We start from the raw sequence: 19,563 nt of genomic DNA on the forward strand, positions 1-19,563 counted from the left end.
TAATTTAATTGTGCAAGGTTGTTTTAAGTTTCTGATTCGATCATCAATACTTGGTAGGGTATTTGGTTTTTATTTTGTACACAGTTTTTGAGATTGCAAGAGAAGCCAGGAGTCACATTTAAACGTCCCACAATTCTCCAGAGTACACAGCAGGGCCCCCAGTTCATCCATCACATTAAACCATTAAACTGGTGCATGTTTTTTAGATAGCCAAGAACAAGCCTTAATTACTGCTTGAAGTTTGCATGCAGTGGTGCGCCGGCAGCAGCACCAACGGAGGAGAACCGTGCAAACTTTTGAGCATCGTGCACCGACGCTCTCCATTTAATGTGGCATGCGAGCCAGGCTACTGTCACCCCGGGGGTTGCTGTGGAAAACTAAAATAGCAGGTTCACAGATGCAGCCAGCTGTCATGGTGGAGAGAGGGCAGCTGCTTTAGGATGTCTGGGCCTGATACTGATCCCTTTTCTAATAATCTCTATCATGGAATCTTCCGTTCTCTCCACCACTATATTGCTGAGTTGAGCTGAGCTGCCATTTTCATTGACCTCAAGACCTCCAAGAATCACAGCCAGTACAAATCTCTCACACACAAACATAATGTGGTTAGTGGAGGTGATGTAGCACCGAATATATTATTCTGAACTGCTGAAAATACAGCTAAGAAGGGATGGATATTGTGGGTCCTATTTTTTTTTTTTTAGTAAAGAAACAAACAGATAAATAAGGTAAAGGTAAAGGGACCCCTGACCATTAGGTCCAGTCACGGACGACTCTGGGGTTGCGGCGCTCATCTCGCTTTATTGGCCGAGGGAGCCGGCGTACAGGTTCCAGGTCATGTAGCCAGCATGACTAAGCTGCTTCTGCCGAACCAGAGCAGCACATGGAAACACCGTTTACCTTCCCACCGGAGCGGTACCTATTTATCTACTTGCACTTTGACGTGCTTTCGAACTGCTAGGTTGGCAGGAGCAGGGACCGAGCAACGGGAGCTCACCCCATCGCAGGGATTCAAACCGCCGACCTTCTGATCGGCAAGCCCTAGGCTCTGTGGTTTAACCCACAGAGCCACCTGCGTCCCTCAAACAGGTAAATAGAACGTGGTAAAATAAACACAAGAAATACTGAAGGGTTAAAATAAAAAGTACCAACTGCACAGGTCTCCCTCTCTCACCTTTCTCTTTTTGACAGACTTTCTTGGCGCATCCTCTTGTCTCCTCTTGTCTGCTTCCTGCTTCTTCAAGCTGTGGCTCTCTCTGACCTCCAGTCTTTTGGGGCAGTCCCCCCCCTTCCGGGGCGGATGTGGGACCCGCGAGAGGAGAGCGAGCTCAATTTTAACCACAAGCGAGGGAGGGACCGGGCAGTCCCTCAAGGGCGACAGCAACTTCTTATCCCTGATAGGCAAGAGAAACTTGTCCTTGTCCTCTCTCACCACAACAGCTGGTTTCGTGCCGCTAGTTCTGCTGGCGGCGGGAACCCTGGGGCTCTGGCTCAAAGGGCTGAGGGGCAACAGCTCCAGGGCACTGCCAGCCGCACTGTCCTTTGCAGCACCCCGGTCCGAGAACAATTTAACAGTGGCCTGGTGCAAGCTCTTGTGCTTTTTCTTCTCGGCCGGCTCCGGCACTGCCAGCTTCAGTTCCTTCTTGTCGCCAAACTTCAGCCGCCCTTTCGTTTTCACCTTGGGCTTGTCTTTGGAAGACTGGTCCTTCGCCCCATACAGACCGGGCGGCTCACTCTCTACTGTCAGGCCTCGCTTCGGTTCCTCTGGTGCTGCGACTTTGCTGGACTTCCTGGGCTGCTTACTGCCCACGACCTGGTGGAACTGGGGTTCCTCCGTGTGCACCGGAGACTTCTGGTAGCTGCGCTTGGTAGGGAGGTGTACCTCTTGAGCTGACCGGGGTGCTTTGCTGGCAGTTTTCGAGTGTCCATCTGTCGGCTGCGAGCATTCCCTTTTGCTGCTGCTGCCGCTGCAAGTTTTCCCTTGCCCCTTGCCTTCCTGGAGACTCCCCCTGCTGCGGTCATCCTGAAGGAAATTCTCGGTGGGAGACACCGGCTGGTTCACCTTGATCAGCCAGTTGTTCAGCTGCCATCTGTTGGATGTCTGTGGATCGGGCTGTGGCGAAAAAGAAAAGAGAAACACCAGTTGGTTGTGCGCCCGTCACAAGGCGCATTGCTTCATCTGCACCATACCTCTGAGGCCTATATTCTGAACTGAGCAAGGGTGGAAGGACCAGAAATGGTGGCTTTGCCAAAGAACATAATTCTGATGTGAGCACCAGCACAAGCCCAGGTAAAGAGCTTCACTCGGTCCTGTATACCTGAAGGAGCATCTCCACCCCCATCATTCAGCCCTGACACTGAGGTCCAGCTCTGAGGGCCTTCTGGCGGTTCCCTCATTGCGAGAAGTGAGGTTACAGGGAACCAGACAGAGGGCCTTCTCCGTAGTGGCACCCACCCTGTGGAGCGCCCTCCCTTCAGATGTGAAGGAAATAAGCAGCTATCTTCTCTTTAAAATATATCTGAAGGCAGCCCTGTTTAGGGAAGTTTTTAATATTTAATGCTGTATTGTTTTTAACACTTGATTGCAAGCCGCCCAGAGTGGCTGGGGAAACTCAGCCAGATGGGCGGGGTATAAATAATAAATTATTATTATTATTATAAAGTATTATTCCACAGCCACCACCCAAATGGCTCTGCCTTTTCTTTATTGCTGCTCCATGTCTGGGGCTGTCTCCCAGGAAACCTGCCTGAGGTGGCTTCTCTTACTTCCAAGGTGTGGGGCTTCAGGTGTAAGGGACTAAATGTGGTCCTCCAATCCACTGGGACCATACCCAGGCCAGGCTTCTCACCAGCTGTGCTCCACACCCTCAAGCCTCTTGAGGTGGAGAGGGGTGCATGGAATGTGGCCCATTGTATATATTCAAATCCATTGAGCTCTGCCCCATTTGGCCCTGCCCACCACTGTCAAGTGGGCCCCCATGAAGACAATTGCGCAAAATGTACAGAGTCACTCTATGGCCTGGTTCTCACTCAGATAGCAAACCCGTCCCTTGTCTATACAGTGGTACCTCTAGATACGAACGGGATCCGTTCCGGAGCCCTGTTCGCATCTAGAGGTAAACGTATCTAGTGATGGCACGTCTGCGCACGCGTGCTTCGCTTTTCGCCGCTTCTGCGCATGACGTCATTTTGAATGTCTGCGCATGCGCAAGCAGTGAAACCCAGAAGTAACACGCTCTGTTACTTCCGGGTTGCCGCGGAGCGCAACTCGAACGCGCTCAACTCAAGTGTATTTAACCCGAGGTATGACTGTACTGCTTCAGACAGAAGGTAGAAATTCTAATGATTTCACGCTCCGCCATACAAAAACAGAAATAAAATCTCTGTGCGTAGAAAGCAGGCCTGTCAGAGAAAAGCTCCCTTGTCCCTGACATGCTGATTTTCTATGAAAAGGGGTATTGATTTATTTGTATGGACAAGCATGCAGTCCTATGAGCCCTCATCTGCAGCCCAAAGCGGTGCAGCCCAGACACAGTGAGGAAAGCCAGATGATTCTACAATCAAAACTGTAATCCAAATGGTATTTTGCTTCTCTCTGTGTTTCATATAAAGGACTTCAATGTGGGTCCCCTCCAATTAATAATAATAATAATTATTATTATTATTATTATTATTATTATTATTATTATTATTATTATTCTACCTATACCCAGAGGTCTCAGGGAGGTTCACAGAACAAAATCAAAATATAAAACCACAAAATACATAATCAAAATAAAAACAACCCAATACCCTCCCCTCCCAAAAAACCCTATAGGATGTCAATCGAATCAACCAAAGGCCTGGTTAAAAAGGAACATTTTTGCCTGGTGCCTAAAGGTGTATTATGAAGGTACCAATCAAGAAGGTTGAAGGGTAATGAATTAAGGCCAATTTTTAAAAGATGTTTTTCACAATTCCATAGATCCTCAACATGCCACACTAAGCTTGACATTATACCAATGATGTAAAAAACAGATTTTCATTCCTGAAGCAATTTCACAACACTCCTGCTCTTGATTATGACATTAATGGTGCTTTTTCCCAGTTTGGCTTCCCAAGTAGGTCAGCGAAGGCCTCCAAAACTGAATAAATCAAGTCAAGTCCAGCCACGTCCCAGGGAAAAAGCGGGAGGGGAAGGAACCCTTCCTACAGACATGAATGTTCCACACAGATTTCTGGAAAAGGTCTAAATCTTCTGTTGAAATTTGCTTTTTTAAAAAAAGTTGCACATACACAATCATATAAATGAAATAATTGGGATCGAAAGGTTTGAGCTAAAATTTCAAAACAGAACTTAGATGCAGAAAAGGTTCTGAACTCAAAACCACTCAAAACACGGACAGAAATTTCACCCTTGTTCAAATAGTTCTTTGATTTGTCGGCAATAGAGGCCTTATGGTCATCGTTCAGAGGACACTTTACAATTGCTCCGTATGACAGATGTAATCACCACACAGCACATGCAATTGACAGGCACCAGCACACCAGGCCTTATCCCTGAATTTGTAAATTTCATTGGGATTTTTTAAAGCTTCTGATCATTGTACTTTTAGGGCAAGACCCGAGGTGACAGCTGCAGGTAGCATTCAGTCCAACTGTTCAGTAAGAAGCAAAAACTTTTTGACACCTTCCGCTATTCCAGATGTATCTGAAGGTCCTTCCTCCTGGATCATGACCACCCAGTTTCTGTGCAATTCTGCAGCGCTGTACAACACAGCCCCACTCATCCAGGAAGGTAAAGGGGGCAGTAAGGAGAAGTGGAAGAGAATCATTGGTTGGCGCAAACTGCCTTCCACTTGTATGACTGCTGCATACAATCTGTTGGCTGGAAGGTGGAAAGAGGCCTTGGGATGCCTGATAACCATATGGGCATCATCATTATTAAAATGTACTGAACTTATTTAATGTATTAAATACACTTTGAATATATTAGATGCTTCGATTTAAGGTTTTGTCTGTTTTGCATTCATGCAATTTTTAAAAAATATTTTTTTATTAAAGATTTATTAGTTTACAAAAATACGTGCATTGTCTCTTTTTTTCAAGTTGTGTTTTCTACAGATCAGTTTCATTTGTTGTGAGACATTAGTGTTACACACAGTGTTAGGTTAGGAAGAAAAGGGGGAAAGATGGGGAGGCAGGGAATGGTGAGTTGAGTGGGGTCGGGTGGCAATGCTTCTATTCTTCTACTTAGTATACGTGTGTGGTTTTGTGTAAGCATCACTTGTGTGGCTTCTCTTTACAATTCACTTGTTGTATTTCTTTGGGGGTGGCCTAGGGTGTGGTTGGTTGTCTTTGATTGGCTGTAGTGAAATTTGTTTTTTGTGTGACCGGGGTGTGTGTGTGTTTGGATCAGGTTAGCCAGATTGATTTGAATGCTGCTGGTGGATTCTTGTTGTTGTTTTGTTGGGCCAGTACGTTTCCGAGTACAATTCAAAGTGTTGGTGCTGACCTTTAAAGCCCTAAACGGCCTCGGTCCAGTATACCTGAAGGAGCGTCTCCACCCCCATCGTTCAGCCCAGACACTGAGGTCCAGCACCGAGGGCCTTCTGGCTGTTCCCTCACTGCAAGAAGCCAAGTTACAGGGAACCAGGCAGAGGGCTTCTCGGTAGTGGCGCCCTCCCTGTGGAACGCCCTCCCACCAGATGTCAAAGAGAACAACAACTACCAGACTTTTAGAAGACATCTGAAGGCAGCCCTGTTTAGGGAAGCTTTTCATATTTGATGTATTACAGTATTTTAATATTTTTTGGGATGCCGCCTAGAGTGGCTGCGGAAGCCCAGCCAGATGGGCGGGGTATAAATAAATTATTATTATTATTATTATTATTATTATTATTATTATTATGTGATAAAGGGGAACCATACTGAGATGAAGGCGTCTTCTTCTATTTGCACTGTGCCTCTGTTGAAACATTTCTGGCTACATGGCCTGAAGGAAGTGATTTTCAGCCGGTGGCTAAAGTATGTGCTGATGGTGTTATGTGGACGGCTGGACTACAGTAGCACAGGGTTCAAATGTACAGCGTGGGAAACTGGGAGGGTGGAAAGGGACCAGTAACGTGGTAGAAGAGATTTACAGCATTCTGCTGACAGAACAATTAAATTATCTGATTGGATTAAAAAAAAAGTCAAGAGGGGCCTCCTATTGGCTATTCACAACACACAGATCATGCACTTAAAAACAAATGGGACACCGTACCTCAGGTGTGGATGCTCTTGTTGGGGGATCATTTGCTTCACTTTCACTGGAGCTGCTCTCACTCTCAGAGTCAGAGGAACTGTCCGAGTCGCTTGTGCTCCCAGACTCTGGAGTGCTGGAATGTGCCAATGCCACACTCTCAGGCTGTGATTGTGGGGCACTGCAAGTCAATACCATGAGATAAAATTAGAAGCGGGTAAGGATCATCTTTCTGCACTTCCACCCCCTCCAGAGACAGGCCAGCACTGCGGCGGAGGTTGGGGTGGGAGAGAGAGAGGGAGATAAAATCCAACCAGCATCATTTAAAACATTCTATCATTGTTCACTGGGGGATCACATTCTCCTGATCCCTCAAAAGGATGAAAATGCAAAAGCGCTAAATCACAATCACACACAATCACACACACACACACACACACACACACACACAGAGGGGTGGAGGGAGGGAGAGAAACATTGCTAGGAAGCCAAGGGGGCTTTTGAGAGCAACTATGTGATACAGTGGTACCTCGGGTTACAGACACTTCAGGTTACAGACTCCGTTAACCCAGAAATATTACCTTGGGTTAAGAACTTTGCTTCAGGATGAGAACAGAAATCGTGCGGCGGCAGCAGGAGCCCCATTAGCTAAAGTGGTGCTTCAGGTTAAGAATAGTTTCAGGTTACGAATGGACTTCCAGAACAAATTAAGTTCTTAACCCGAGGTATCACTGTACAACTGCCAGAAAAGCAGAAGATCAAACACATTTCATCTAATGACCAAAATACACCATTTTCCCGGGGGAGAGTAAATAAGCTCAAAACATGTACAGTGGTACCTCTGGTTACGAACTTAATTCGTTCTGGAGGTCCGTTCTTAACCTGAAACCGTTCTTAACCTGAGGTACCACTTTAGCTAATGGGGCCTCCTGCTGCCACCGTGCTATTTCTGTTCTCATCCTGAGGTAAAGTTCTTAACCCGAGGTACTACTTCCGGGTTAGCGGAGTCTGTAGCCCGAAGTGTTTGTAACCCGAGGTGTTTGTAACCTGAGGTACCACTGTACATCCTGGACTTTTTAACCTTGTTTTATAGAATCTCAGAATTGTAGAGTTGCAAGGGACCCCCAAGGCTCATCTAGTCCAACCCCCTGGAATGCAGGAATCTCAGCTAAAGCATCCATGACAGATGGCCTCCCAACCTCTGCTTAAAAACCTCCTCCAATTAAGGACAGCCTGCGTACCCTCTCAAGGTGAAAAAAAATCAACTGTGGAACAGCTATTGCCGTCAGAAAGGCAGAAACTCCCTTTTTTGTAACTTGAATCCATTAATTCGGGTCCTACCCTCCACAGATCTGCATTACCTTACAGTATGATTCATATTACATTTTGTATTCTATTTCTGTATGTTGCTTTTGTTTCAAATGTAGCACGGTGTTTAGATTTTAAAATAAGAATCTTACTCCATGGAACTATGGATGGTGTGGTCCCATTTTATCTTCACAATCACACAGGTGAACTAGATATCTAGGAACCCAAAGCATACTGGTGAGTAACTCTGTCTCCACTGTTGGGACTCGCTAGTGGATAGATTTGCACTCAGTTCCTACATGTAAGCTTTCTGTAGGTGTCTGCTTTGCTGCTGCAGAGAACAGAATACTGGGCGAGTTGGGCCATTGGCCTGATCTAGCAATGCTTTTCTTACACTCTGAATTCTAGTGCTTTGAAGAAGCAGGGAAGTATTAAAACAACTTCATGCATTCCCTCCAAGTGTTACCAAATTATCCCAATCAGTGAACAGTTCAGTCAGTCTCACTCTCTCTCCTCTTAACCTCTCGCCCACAACCCCGAGCTGCTTCCACAAGGATTTCTGTTTACATGCATAAAACAACTTGTGAGATGTTCCCCATCTCTGCCTCCCTGTTATTTCCAAGAAATCGTACCTTGGAGGAGTGGATGAGGAAGACGGCTTATCAGAAACCTATTTAACAAGAACAACAACAAAAAAGGGAGAAAGGTTAGTATAAGCAGCTCAGGCAGGAAAACAGGCCATAAATATTTTTAAAGGTATTCTGGGAATTTGCAGGATTTATAAATTTTATCTACACACACTGACTTGGTCATCGTCACCCTCATCACTATCGCTGATCTCAAGGTCTTCATGTAGCATTCTGAAAGAGAAAAGAGGATATAAATGTAACTCGCTGCAAAAAATTACAATGATGTTTTCAAGTTTGTTTTCAAAGTTTTGATTAATCTACACTCAACATACTACTCAGCTGGGAAAGTGTTCTTTGCTCAAGCTTGTCTCTTCACAGTATTTTTCTTGGAAAACGAGCACAGGTTTCATTTTTGCACTCCAAAGAAAAAGGCCAAGCTGAACTATTTCCTCTGCAGAACAAGAGGACTTCATCTTCCCTGGAGTCTCTGCTCATGAAAACTAATATAGTCATTGCTGTAAAGAAAGATTCGTGGTGCATGCTCCCATAACACAAGAGATCTGGAAAGTGTTCCTATCTGCCTGTCAGAATAGAGCACTGCTGTTGTCCAAAGCTTAAAACTGGTTGTGAAATGAAGATAAGTGTTCATGGGTACTAATGCCTGTTGGCAATCCGGTGCCATAAACCTCACTAACTCAAGGACCACCATCTGGTGGCAGAAGTGATGGCAACCAAGGATTTGGCGTTTGCTATTATGTGAACGAAAGAGGGAAAATTGAGGAGGCAGTCATTCTAATGACAGCTTTAAATGGGTTTCTTTTAGCTTTTTTATATTGCTGCACCCCACCCTGATACTTTTTGAGAGGGCAATATATGAATACCTTAATAAATAAATACAAATAAAAATGTGTGTGTGTGTGTGTGTGTGTATAACAGATTTTTTAAAAAATATTTTTTTATTAGTTTTGCATAAAGCCGTACACAACAAACATAACCATTCCAAAAATAAAAAGAGGTTCTTTCTAAATTTTATTCCTGCATCTTTTGCTGTAATCCATCTATTATATCATCATGGTAACCAAAGTTCATGTTACTTTACAAGTGCCACTGTATTCCTACCAATGATTTCAACTGTTTACAGTGGTCTTTCAAATATATTTTAAAAACAGGTGCAGTACTGATCAGATAGCCGGGGGTTGTTTCCCCGCTGCGTACCCTCCAAATCTACTCTGCAGGGTCCCCCAACCCACCTGAGCTGATTTTGAGGGCGTGCAGGTGGGGGGAAGCTGTAGGGGCTAGGAGAGGGCTAGGAAGTTCTGCTGCACAGACAGAAGCCACTTGCGCAGAGTTGTGAAGCTGAGTTCTACTCTACGGCATAATATGCACACACTGGGCTGGATCCAAAGTGTTACTTCAGCAAACGCAAGAACTTGTTTCATGGAAAAGAGTGGACCAAAGCTCTTGCTGCAGAAAGCGGGAGAGGTAGAAGCTTGCCAGCTCTCCCTGCAGACTTCTGTACCACTTTCTACCAAGTTCCACAAAAAAGCTTCTTTTGGGGGGAAGGAAGAAGCAGCAAATATTGCTTCCCCACTTCCTCAGGTGGAAGTGCCCAGTGAGTAGAGTTCTGTTCATAAGAACTCTGGATCCAGTTCCATGTCATTATCACAATATGTATTTCTATAAAGCTTTGTAAAGAAAAAGAGGGGGAAAAACACAAGGTTGTAAGAGGCAACTGGGCAACTAAGGAAAGTTTAGATTATACCTAAGCTTTTGCTTAAAGCTAAAAACCACCAATTAAACATGACTACCTACCTAAAGACTGAGAAAACGCATTAAAGGTATAACCACCCAACCAACCAACCCCAGCTCTCAAACTACTCCTTGCACTATCATGAAAATCAGACACTCAAAGCTGAATTAGCACAAGTTAAAAAAAGAACCACTGAATCTTAAAGGGGATATTGCTTTTTAAGAAGCTTTTTGCTCTTAACTGCTATCCTCCTTGTGCTAGAATGAATTAATAATGGCACATATTTTTTATTTAATTACATGCCGCAGATTTTACTCTGAAAGTACATCCAGTTACCTCTCAGACACTGAAATATGACCACTTTGGGGATGGATCCTGGCAGTTACTTGATACCAAACAAACAGTGCTTCTAAGAGCCAAGAGGCGGAAGTGATGGATAACCAAATCCAAATGAAACCACAGCAGGAACAGGAATGTTAGCCAGATAAGATCTGATTTTTTTGAGGCCTGCCAGCTGGCACCCACGGATGAACAAACCCATCCAGTTTCTGTGCGTATGAGTGTGATCTAGCTTTCACAAATGGCAGGTGAGAGGGTAACCCTGTTTCTAACCGTGTCAGGCTGCAGGTGGGAGCCCAGCTGCCCCTCCATTAAAAGAAAAACCTATTATATCAGGGAAGAAGTTTCCAGCTTGTGTGTAACAGGTACCCAGCACAATAAAACAGAGACTGCATGATTAAGTTTCAATCTTTATTTTATTCCCCCCCCCAAAAAAGGACTGATAACCAGTCCTTCCAATTTGTACTGCAAGTTCTATAGGTGTTCAGTTATTAAGTTTGCTATTGCTTTTTAATCTGCTGCTACGTGTGCTACTGTTGGTTTTTTAAAAACTATTTATTGCTGTTATCAGTTTTATAGCTTCTTTGCAACTTATGTGAAAGCAAGATATAAATATATATCTATATTTTCAGACAGGATTGATGGAAGTCAAAAATTTGAATAAGATGTAAAAGTACCGTATTTTTTGCTCTATAAGACTCACTTTTCCTCTCCTAAAACATAAGGGGAAATGTGTGTGCGTCTTATGGAGTGAATGCAGGCTGCGCAGCTATCCCAGAAGCCAGAACAGCAAGAGGGATTGCTGCTTTCACTGTGAGATTCAGAATATTTTTTTTCCCTGTTTTCCTCCTCCAAAAACTAGGTGCGTCTTGTGGTCTGGTGCATCTTATAGAGCGAAAAATACGGTATGTTTAATTACTGTTGAAAACGATATGTTTAAAAAAAACTAATAAAAATTTATATTAAAAAAGAAAAGAAAGCAAGATATAAATACCTAAAAACATTCAAAGAATAAAAACAATAAAAGCAAACTTTTAATCATCATGGGATGCTTTCCTTAGATTGTCTCCCCTGCAGCAAACAGAAGAAGAGAAGAAGAGTTTGGATTTGATATCCCGCTTTATCACTACCCGAAGGAGTCTCAAAGCGGCTAACATTCTCCTTTCCCTTCCTCCCCCACAACAAACACTCTGTGAGGTGAGTGGGGCTGAGAGACTTCAAAGAAGTGCGACTAGCCCAAGGTCACCCAGCAGCTCCATGTGGAGGAGCGGAGACGCGAACCCGGTTCCCCAGATTACGAGACTACCGCTCTTAACCACTACGCCACACTGGCTCTCACTTTGCTTCTTAGCGCTTTGCCATGCTGGCTAGTTCCAAGGTTGTTGTACCTGCACAGCACTGGAAAATAAGCCAGCATGCTACCACAATAGCTACTGCATTTAAATAAATCAATGTTGCAAAGCTAACTATGCCCAACTAGAAGCATATGGGGCAAAACTATTCTGTGGCATTGGCAGGGTACTAGAGTACAGCTGCTGTCAGTGAAACCAGTCCCTTGTTTAGCCTCGGTTAATGTAAACACATCCTAATGAAGTTCGGTCCTTCGGCATTTGTGGTGTACAATGGATCCTATTATGTAAAGATCTACCAAGGGATTATATCAGCATAACCACAAACCCTGGAGGGCAATCCTACATATTCTTGCAGCGGCCTAATAATAATGTTCTCTACACGCATGCCCCCTTTCTTCTCAGCTCTTCAGTGTTCGTTTATACAAAATCACACAAAAGCAAGCCTGCAGTTGCCCAAAAGACAAGAGCACACAGGACAATTTCCAGAAGCCTACAATGAAAGGCCAGAAGCAAACTAGTGAATTTTTGATGCCTCATGATTTTTGGAGGCGACATGATTCTTTCACTTGAATACGTTTTTGTGAAGCAGTGTTTAAGAAAATAATCACTATTTCTTTTACTAGATTCTCAAACCAGGCGTAAAAAAAAAACAACATGCTGGTAGCTGCTCATTTTAACTTGCTGTCAGTTATCTGTGACTAGGCAATACGCCCAGCCAGTTTATTGAAAGAAAACCAGGTGCACATGATGTACATCCAGTTCTTATTTTATGTAGCGCACTTGTGTCCTGCCTTTCTTTCCATGTGGTCTCCCATTCAAGCACTGATCAGACCCAGACCCTTGGCTGAGCTTCAGTCAGGTGGCTGCATTACAGAACAGTAGAGTTGGAAGGGACCCCTTGAGTCATCTAGTCCAACCCCTTGCAATGCAGGAATCTCAGCTAAAGCATCCATGACAGATGGCCATCCAACCTCTGCTTAAAAACCTCCTCCAAGGAAGGAGAGTCCATGTGTCCTCACAACATGTCCTGAGATAGGCATAACTGCTGCAGTTCCCATGACTGTCATGAGCGGATCTAAACAATATGCAGATGCAGAACTCTAGACTATGCCATCACCCTCCAGATGCCTTCTAAGTTCGATGCATGTTGCAATGCAGCAAATCAGAGGGAAAGATTTCATGTCCTCCAGCCTCCTGCCAGCCCCAGAGCTTCCATTCAAGTTGTGGATATTTTGGGATACAGTGGGGATTTTTTTGTGGTTTTTTTTTTTTGTATGGATTGAACAGAGAGCGGCAGAGAGGGTGTTTAAAGGGTGCTCCTCACTTTATGCAATTTCATTTATGTGAGTGTGGAGGGGTCTGGGACGGAACGCCTGTGTAAGAGGGGGGCCTGCACACCTGTACTAATTCTTTGCTTTGTTCAGTTCTCCACATTTCCACATCAATTTGCTCTTTCTTTTTTAAATGTATTTTTATTAAAGATTTTCTTGATTTACAAAAGTATTTGCAATGTCTCTCTCTCGTATTTTTTCCATGTAACATTTTTACAAATCAGTTTCATTTGTTGAGACATTAGGAAGGGAAGGGGGAAGGGGGGCAGAGATGGGGGTCATGGGGTTGGGTGGCGATGTTTCTGTTTTACTTAATATATGTGGGGTTTTGTGTCAGTGTCGCTTGTGCAGGTTCTCTGCTATTCACTTGTGTTCCTTTGGTGGTGAGAGAGGTTGGGGTTGGCCTAGGGTATGGTTGTTCATTTGTGGTTGGCTGTGGTGGTCTTTGTTTTCATGTGTGAGTGGGGTGGGTGGGTGTTTTTGAATCAGGTTAGCCATACTGATTTGTATGCTGTTGGTGGATTTTTGTCATTGTCTCGCTGGGCTCTGTGTGTGATAAAGGGGAGCCATACCGGGGTGAAGGAGTCTTCTTCTATTTCTCCCCTATGTTTACCTATGTCATTTTAAACTGTGATATTAATGCTGTATTCTTAAGTTTTAGATTTTGATTTACGTGGAAATGGTTTTCCATTTGGCTGTGTATTTTTTTATGTGGTTTATATATTGTTTATGACTTTTGTAATTATGTAAATCTTGTCATGTTGTAAGCCTCCTTGAACATTGTTTTTAACCGTGGAAAGGCGGCATACAAATAAAATGATGATGATGATGATGAAGAAGAAGAAGAGCCACTACTATTCAGTGCAGACCACATTGAGCTAGATGAACAACAGCCAAACGCTATATAAGGCAGCGTTCTATGACTGTGAGCAGACAGGAGCTCCAAATCACCAATGCACAGGAAACTACACATTTGACTCAGTCCTCAGTGGTGGGGTTTTTTTTGGAATGGGGTGGGGGATTATTATGAAATAGTTGCCACTCAAACCCAAGGCACAATTTTTCTGCCCCTACAAAAGAAACTGCAGTAAGGTTTTATTATCCCAGATGAAGGCATCAGTGTTCCAAATAAAACCTTCAGAAGAAAATGGCATTATGTGGGAAGACCGTGAAGACTACATCTATTATCCAAAGACGACACCGTTTATTTTTCCATTATCTTCTGAAAGGCTTCTTCCCAGAAAGAAAGATAGACAGACACAAATTGCCTCTGTTGGCATATTATTAATAGCTTTCAGATAAGCTATTAATAATACAGCAAGAAACTTGCAGCTGATGAATTGTTCCCAGGAAGGACAATTGGAAGCTTTTTCTCTTTTTTTTTAAAGGAGAGTCACCACTCATTACATACAAGAGAAGAGTATTTGCTAAGCAATGTGTTTTTATTTTTTTTAACAAACTCTTAAATGCTTTGATTAATTTAAGAGGAAAGGCTAGATTTCATTTAAAAAAACAACTAAAAAAACAAATAGTTCAGAGCATACAGTCAAAGTTAAGCTTTTGGAAATCTTGTACATGTTTGCCTCTGCAACCAAAATCAATGCAACTAACTCTGCCTGCATCGTTGTCCAAAGTTGTTTTAAATTGTTTTTAATGATGTTTTAATGTTGAAATCCACATTTGGGACTTTAGGGTGATGGGTTGGTAATAAATAAATAAATTGTTAAATAAATAAATAAATAATATTTTCAAATATCTTCAGTGTTTTTAATCTTGAACTTTTGGAGTATACCGAGTATAACATTTTTGGATCCGTCATCCTTAGATGACACTGGAGAAACAATGAAAGAGGACTTTAAAAATAAAGAATCCTGGGAATACTGCATTTTGAGTGTGCAGAGCGGGGGGAGAACTCTTACATCTTTGGGAACTAATTATTTAGAAGGCAGAGGGGTTTGTGTGTTTATGTTTACAAACAGAAGTAGCTCCTAAAACTTGTCACATGCCAAATATGTTCATCCTAATGCACGAACAAGCTTGTCTCTCCTAGGGCTCCCCTAACGTCAGTGGGAACTGAACTTGCCACCTGCTGCTGTAAATAACAAAAACCTTGCTTCCATTCCAGTGAAGCCAGGTGCTAAACTTGAGGGCCGAACTCAAGAATGGAAAGCCCTCTGGGAAATCCACGTTTGCTCTGCAAAAAGCTTGCCTGCTTACTCTGGGCACGCAGATGTAGAGGGATTTCAGCCTCTAATTAGCCAGCACAAACGCTGCTTGTTTTCAGTCGGCTACACTCTGTAACGTGAGCGACTCAAAGTGGCTGGAGTTTCAGACGGTCACGTGCGTTTCGAAAAGGAAGAACGGAAAGAAAGAGAACCATTGTGCAGAGCAACACACAAACCCAAGAGCGCACTAATTAAAACAAACAAACCTGAGGAATCAACTTAATTAAGTCCCCGGTCCAAATGGTGCTTATTCCGTTTATATTTGGGGAGCCATCTTTTTTTCTACACTTTTGAGGAGCAATAGGGCATTCTCATTAACTGCTGATAAACAGTTTTCATTGGCAAGGAAAAGGAGAATGTTCTTCTGCACTGGCTGCCATTGTAAGATGGGTATTAACCAAGCCACCTGATAAAACACAGCCACATCCAAGGACTATGCTCTATGTTCAGACATAATTGCAACTCCAGCAGGACACTGGAGCTGTTATATATACCAAAGCAGAACACTCCCAGGACTCTAGTCCCACTGTTCTGGTTCTGGCAGGGGACAGGGGCCGGTGACTCAGAAGAAGGAGCAAGCAATTCTGCTGTGACTGCAGTAATCCACCTTCATCCCTAGTTATAAAGAGATTGGCTTTAGTCCTGGAGGTTTCATATTCCTCTAAAACCAATCTGTCATTAATTATATGGATTTAAGATGCTCCATGGGGATAGGACAAAGGCAGAAGGGACAAAAACCAGGCTTGCAAACAATAGCTTCCAATCCGTGCAGCCTTGAAAAGCATTTCACAACTCATAAGTCAAAAGATCTGAAGGGGTGGTTTCACACATTGTGCTCGCCATTTTCATGCAGAAAAAGAAAACACTAAATTATGCAGGCTAAAGGAAAACTTGGAAGGTTACAGTAAGAAAATATCTCTAAAAGTTGCTCATTCGTGCATGCTATCATTTTCCAAAATACCTGAAAAGCTTCAATATTGTGAAGTCATTGCTCACCTGAAATGACTTTAAAACATGTTGGAAAGCCATGATATGTGTACATGTGGCACAACAGCTGCATGTACACTCATCAAAGGTAACAAAGTACACACAGTTCTTTGTGATAAGGATACCCACACAGAAAACATTGGTGTGTGGAACATTCTTTGGCTCTTGTTCTCATCAACAACTGGCTTCACCTTTTTAATTGTTAACATCAGTTAAAATTGAAAGCAGGAGTTGATTGATTTGCCCAATTAGGGGCGGTTTCCCCCCCAGAAGTATTGTTGAGCAATGCAATTCTTCTGCAAGGTTTGCCTGACAAGGAAACAGCATTGATAGATTCTGGGCTTCAGATAAGAGCAATTTAAAATAAAAGCTTTCTAATAAGTAAGAGACCACAGCCCACCCAAGTACAGTTTGAACAGAAGTGTCAATATAGTTGCTTGAATAGAGATGTGCTGCATTTTATTTGCAGAGCAAATGACTTCAGTTTTAAACATTTAACTTGAAGACTGTGTTTATGATCACAATTTAGTGAAAATTATTTATGTTTGGAGCCTGTTAACACCATTTCAAAACCAGTTTTCTTAAGGGACAGTACCCATTTCACAGTTTTAAATGGGGAAGCCACTGGTTTAAAGAAATATTAATTGCAAAATATTAATTTTGTGAGTTTTATCCGATTCATTGAATGTGAAGGCTCTGCAGTTACCATCACGGCTGTTAGGTACTGATACCTCCTGGTTAACCCTGTAAATCTTGCTCCCGTAACTGTTCTCTTACACACACATTGTTAGAAACTGAGATATGGAAGCTAGGAGCTAAACAGCACCTTAAACCTAGGTTATGGGCAGAATGTCTAGGCACGCTTTTTTATAACAAGAATGCAAAGTTGAAAATGAATGAACTGCAGCTAAAACATTATGTTCATTTTTTTTACATGGTCTAGTCCAGGGGACCCCAACCTGTGGCCCACAGAGGCCGTTTAACCGGCCCCTGAGCCCTGAGTTCAAATAACAATGCTGGAGGAAAATCTCACATGATTCTAATGGCATACTTAAAAATAACATAGAACTTTGGAAACTAACATGAGATGGGAAATTTAAGAGATGTGCATTGTGCTTCAGTGTTCTACGGTGTTTCTAAGCAGAAGTTCTATTAGGAAGGGTTCTGTAATGTCACTGTTCCCACTTGTTTCCAGCATAGGTACACTTACAGCAAAGATTCCTAGCAACAGCTGGTGTGAATGTTTTGTTTTCTAGAAACATTCATGCACAGAGACAATTAAGGAAGATTTGCTGACCATGGAAATCAAGCTAGACATAATTCTTACTTCTGCCAAACAAGATGAAACCTGTATCTTTGCTTAAGTCTCACCAGAGATTTTAATCTTCAGTTAGAAAACCTGTCCCTAATTTATCAAGCCCCTCTACTCCCACTCAAACAAACAAACAAACAAACAAATGGAGCAACATGGCAAAGTTTTGTCAAGGCAGTGGCAAGCTGAGAAACTAAGGTTGTGGCTCCGGTCCAATTTTAAATCATCAACATAATCAAAAAGAATCATGGGGCTGCTTAATATGTGAACTTTAATGTGTGCAGCTAGCTTTGCCAAAGAAATAATCTCATTTGTTCTCTTTCTCTCTCGCAAAAGCAATGTGCCATCTTCATGGGTGTGGCCTGCTGGCAACACAATTTGGAAAAGTTGTCAAAAGCCCTACTGATCACATGGAGCCGCTTGCACAATTCTTTGGGGCGTGGCTAACCTCTAGTGCATGGGTAGGCAAACTAAGGCCCGGGGGCCAGATCCGGCCCAATCGCCTTCTCAATCCGGCCCACAGTCAGGAAATCAGCGTGTTTTTACATGAGTAGAATATGTCCTTTTATTTAAAACACATCTCTGGGTTATTTGTGGGGCCTGCCTGGTGTTTTTACATGAGTAGAATGTGTGCTTTTATTTAAAATGAATCTCTGGGTTATTTGTGGGGCATAGGAATTTGTTCACTTCCCCCCCCAAAATATAGTCTGGCCCCCCACAAGGTCTGAGGGACAGTGGACCGGCCCCCCACTGAAAAAGTTTGCTGACCCCTGCTCTAGTGCAAACTAACCAAGTACCTAGTTTCAGAAAAGCCTGAATAATTTCTTCAGTGGCAGTCTGCACATGAGCAGATGTTTCAAACAACATCTTGATGTCCTGGAAACTCAGGGCAACCATCCAGAAGCAAATGCATGCTCCCAGACATTTAAAGTATAGCATTCAATGCTGCACTGTGCTTATGCTTTCACAAAAAGCATGTAGATTTTGAGGGTTTGCAGGTGCGGCCAGGAGACTGTCCTCAGCTTCCCGGTAGAATTCATTTTCAGGATGGCTCTAGCCATGTTAGGTATTGATACATATGGTTGTGAGGGAGTGTAAGCAGTGAAATGAGAGGAAATTAAATGCAACAAGTACAGATGGTGCCATATAATTTGAGTGAGAGTACATGAAAAATAAGCACATTGTGTCTAAACATACAACTAAAGTTTGCAGTTCATGCATTTGATGACGTGGACTCTTAATATTTGCAGGTTTAGGCCATAATAACATTTTCCAAGTCATTTAGGCTCCACAAGTCTCTGTTGTTGTGGGAGGGAAGAAGCCGCACCAAGCAGAACTGAACTCCCCATGAATGCTTGGGTAGTTCAGGCCTCATTTCTGCAGCAGAAGTGATGTGTGAATGAATGTCAGGTGTGTGGTTGAGGGGTGTGGTTTCATTAGAGCAGGATTGTAGGCCAAATGGGGTGGCCTGGCAGGCTAGACGTTCCCCACCCTGACTTAACTACCGTAATATTCAGAGGCACAAGGTGCAGCTACTTACGATTTTCCTTGCTGAGAAATAGACGTCTTAGAAGGTGCATCATACTGCTCTGTAAAACAACAACAACACATGTTTTAGGCTGTACAAGCATTGTACCATTTAAATTGTTTTCTATTGCCCTCCCCTCTCCGTGTGTATGCCTCTCACACACAAAGATTTATGCATTATGCAATCTGTGATAATTAGGGTAGCAACTTTTAATTGATGGTGTATCGTCTGAATCCATGCTAGGGGTATGGATTCATACAGGTTCCCCAACAGTTTGCAACTTTCATTTCTATTCCACAAGTTAAAGACAGCGATATGTCTAATGCAGCTAAGGACCAAATAAACACTGCTCAAACTTTTGGACAGGTGTTAAATGCCTTTCTGCTCAGTGGAATTCTATAATTCCATTACAGATAATTCAAGAAGGCTGCCTGGAGCCCAGGAAAGACTGAGGTGACCACTGTGGATTGGCTTTACAACCAAGATAAGGATAAGTGGTACACAGGTGGCATACAGCTTCCTCCCTCCACAGGTATTCCCACACTATTCCTTGGAAACTTTTACATCTTGTTTCCATGT

The 19,563-nt window shown here is 43.1% G+C and overlaps 1 protein-coding gene across 18 annotated transcripts in view; it reads right to left on the reverse strand.

Annotated features, from left to right (window-relative positions):
* Positions 1-19,563, reverse strand: part of AFF1 (ALF transcription elongation factor 1) — a 143,776-nt gene that overhangs the window by 18,605 nt on the left and 105,608 nt on the right. For 9 of the 18 annotated variants that reach the window (XM_083570999.1, XM_083570996.1, XM_083571006.1 and 6 more), the window contains 5 exons: positions 18,997-19,045; positions 8,337-8,391; positions 8,164-8,201; positions 6,245-6,404; positions 1,175-2,113 (listed from right to left, as the gene is read on the reverse strand). In XM_083570999.1, coding sequence (XP_083427125.1) covers positions 1,175-2,113; positions 6,245-6,404; positions 8,164-8,201; positions 8,337-8,391; positions 18,997-19,045 — 1,241 coding nt within the window. Of the gene's footprint in view, positions 1-1,174; positions 2,114-6,244; positions 6,405-8,163; positions 8,202-8,330; positions 8,392-18,996; positions 19,046-19,563 lie in introns of all 18 variants that reach the window. The other 9 variants (XM_083571010.1, XM_083571003.1, XM_083570998.1 and 6 more) reach the window with 1 other exon arrangement.

Source organism: Podarcis filfolensis (assembly GCF_964270895.1).
Source record: "Podarcis filfolensis genome assembly, chromosome: 9".
Classification (NCBI taxonomy): Eukaryota; Metazoa; Chordata; class Lepidosauria; order Squamata; family Lacertidae; genus Podarcis; species Podarcis filfolensis.